General features: G+C 55.6%; 1 protein-coding gene across 1 annotated transcript; it reads right to left on the bottom strand.

The window, feature by feature from the left end:
* Positions 1-358: 358 nt before the first annotated feature.
* Positions 359-1,029, bottom strand: LOC119367478 (protein RALF-like 33). Its single transcript, XM_037632976.1, has one exon. It carries the CDS (start codon positions 1,027-1,029, stop codon positions 646-648), a length of 384 nt encoding a protein of 127 aa, XP_037488873.1. The 3' UTR covers positions 359-645.
* Positions 1,030-1,753: the final 724 nt, after the last annotated feature.

Raw genomic sequence — 1,753 nt, 5'->3', positions numbered from 1 at the left:
GGCGTATTTATATATGAGAGGACGGACGCTCGCTAGCCACGTCCAAAAATAAAACTCCGCTCTTTTTCAAATATGAAGACAAGTTTCAAAAGGAATAAATTGCCATGCATGGCAATAGCAGGAACAGGATGGACACATAGAAGCTACTCATCATCACTAAAAATAATAATAGCAGTCGTTAAATTGGTTGGATCGATGATGTATAGCAGCACAAACGCATACAATTAGGTGCCATGGGAAGAAAGCGAAATTGTGCCCCAAGGCTAGAGCGTGATCGTATTAAACTGTCCCTTTCCATCAATGCTCATGTTCTTTGTCTTCTTTAAAGTCCACGACTCCGAAAGCTCCACGCAATTGTTATCGAGGAAGATGATAAACTCATTGTGGGTTAATGTGAAGCTAAGTGTTTGGTGTAGTAGTCTCGTGACAAAAAGGACAAGCCATGAGACATAAGTAACTTGTAAATTTGTACAGTCAGCTTCATTTATTTATAATCATTCATCTGTAGCAATGCACGGTCGTTCTACGAGCACACAGTTAGTAGTTAGGTGCTCGCACGGCCACACACACCTCCTCGCCGCTCCGTGCGTACGCATCGATCACTGCCGTACGTGCGCAAGATCCACCAGGCCTAGGGACGACGAATCAGTTCATGTTGCGCGCGCAGTGCGTGATGGCGGAGCAGCCACGCGTGTAGGGGTTGGCCTGCTGCATGGACCCGCAGTTGATGTAGTAGGACGCCCCGCGCTTGTCGCAGGGGATCTGGTCGGCGCGCAGCGCCGCGTAGCTGATGTACCTGGCCGTCGACTTCCGCACCAGCGACCGGCGCAGTGCCTCACCGGCGCCGCCGGCGCCCGTCACCATCTCCTCGTCCTCGTCCACGCCGCACTCCCCGATGACCCCGTCGCAGGCCGCCGCGCGCGACAGCAGCATGGAGGCCAGCTCGCCCGCGGAGGCCGGGGACGGCAGGCTGGCGACCGCCGCCGCGGCCGCCAGGAGCGCGAGCAAGGCCACGCCGAGCCTTGCCATGTCAGTCTTCCGTCCGGTGGCTGGTTTCTTGCGGGTTTGAGTCGGTCGGTTTGTCGGTATGCACCTAGGTGGATCTCTCCCTGCTTTCTTCTCTCTTTGAAGGGAGTGGGAGGAGGGGGAGATGGAGAGGAGATGCGGGTGAAGGGGGTTTGGAGAGGGAGCAGGGCGGCCGCACGTCGGCTTGGCCAGTGCCGCCGCGCGTTGCGGCCTCCGCCTCGGCGCCCAGCAAGATCGAAACCATGATACGCGCCATATGTGCTAATTTTAGGTGCTAGGAAGACCCATGTTCTACGGTGTCCACTGACCACTAGTACGTGACATGTGGACACCTTCTGAGGTGCCCGTTTCGAGCGTCCTCTCCCATCTCCGACTACGCCGCCCCGAGGCCATCTCCCAGCCTCGCCGCGCCGCTCACCCCGCCATTGTGGCGCGGCTTCCCTCCGTCCGCCTCCATCAGACCACGGCCGCGCTGCTGCCCTCCGCCGGCCTCCACCAGAAAGGAGATGCTTTCCCGGAAAGAGGCAACTGAGGACACAGCCGTTGAAGAAACAGACGAGGCTACACATGATACTGTAGACGGAAAAGTTTGCAATACAATAGATGTTGTATTGATGGGGTGCTGGTGCACGTATATATAATACAAGGGAAGACCTCTACCTCAACTATACAAGAATAGGAGGTGGGCCACAAATCCAATACACGTGCAATACACAATACATACTCA

The sequence above is a fragment of the Triticum dicoccoides genome, chromosome 2B (genome assembly GCF_002162155.2).
Source record: "Triticum dicoccoides isolate Atlit2015 ecotype Zavitan chromosome 2B, WEW_v2.0, whole genome shotgun sequence".
NCBI classification, from domain to species: domain Eukaryota; kingdom Viridiplantae; phylum Streptophyta; class Magnoliopsida; order Poales; family Poaceae; genus Triticum; species Triticum dicoccoides.
This window is presented reverse-complemented; position numbering and strand designations above follow the sequence as displayed.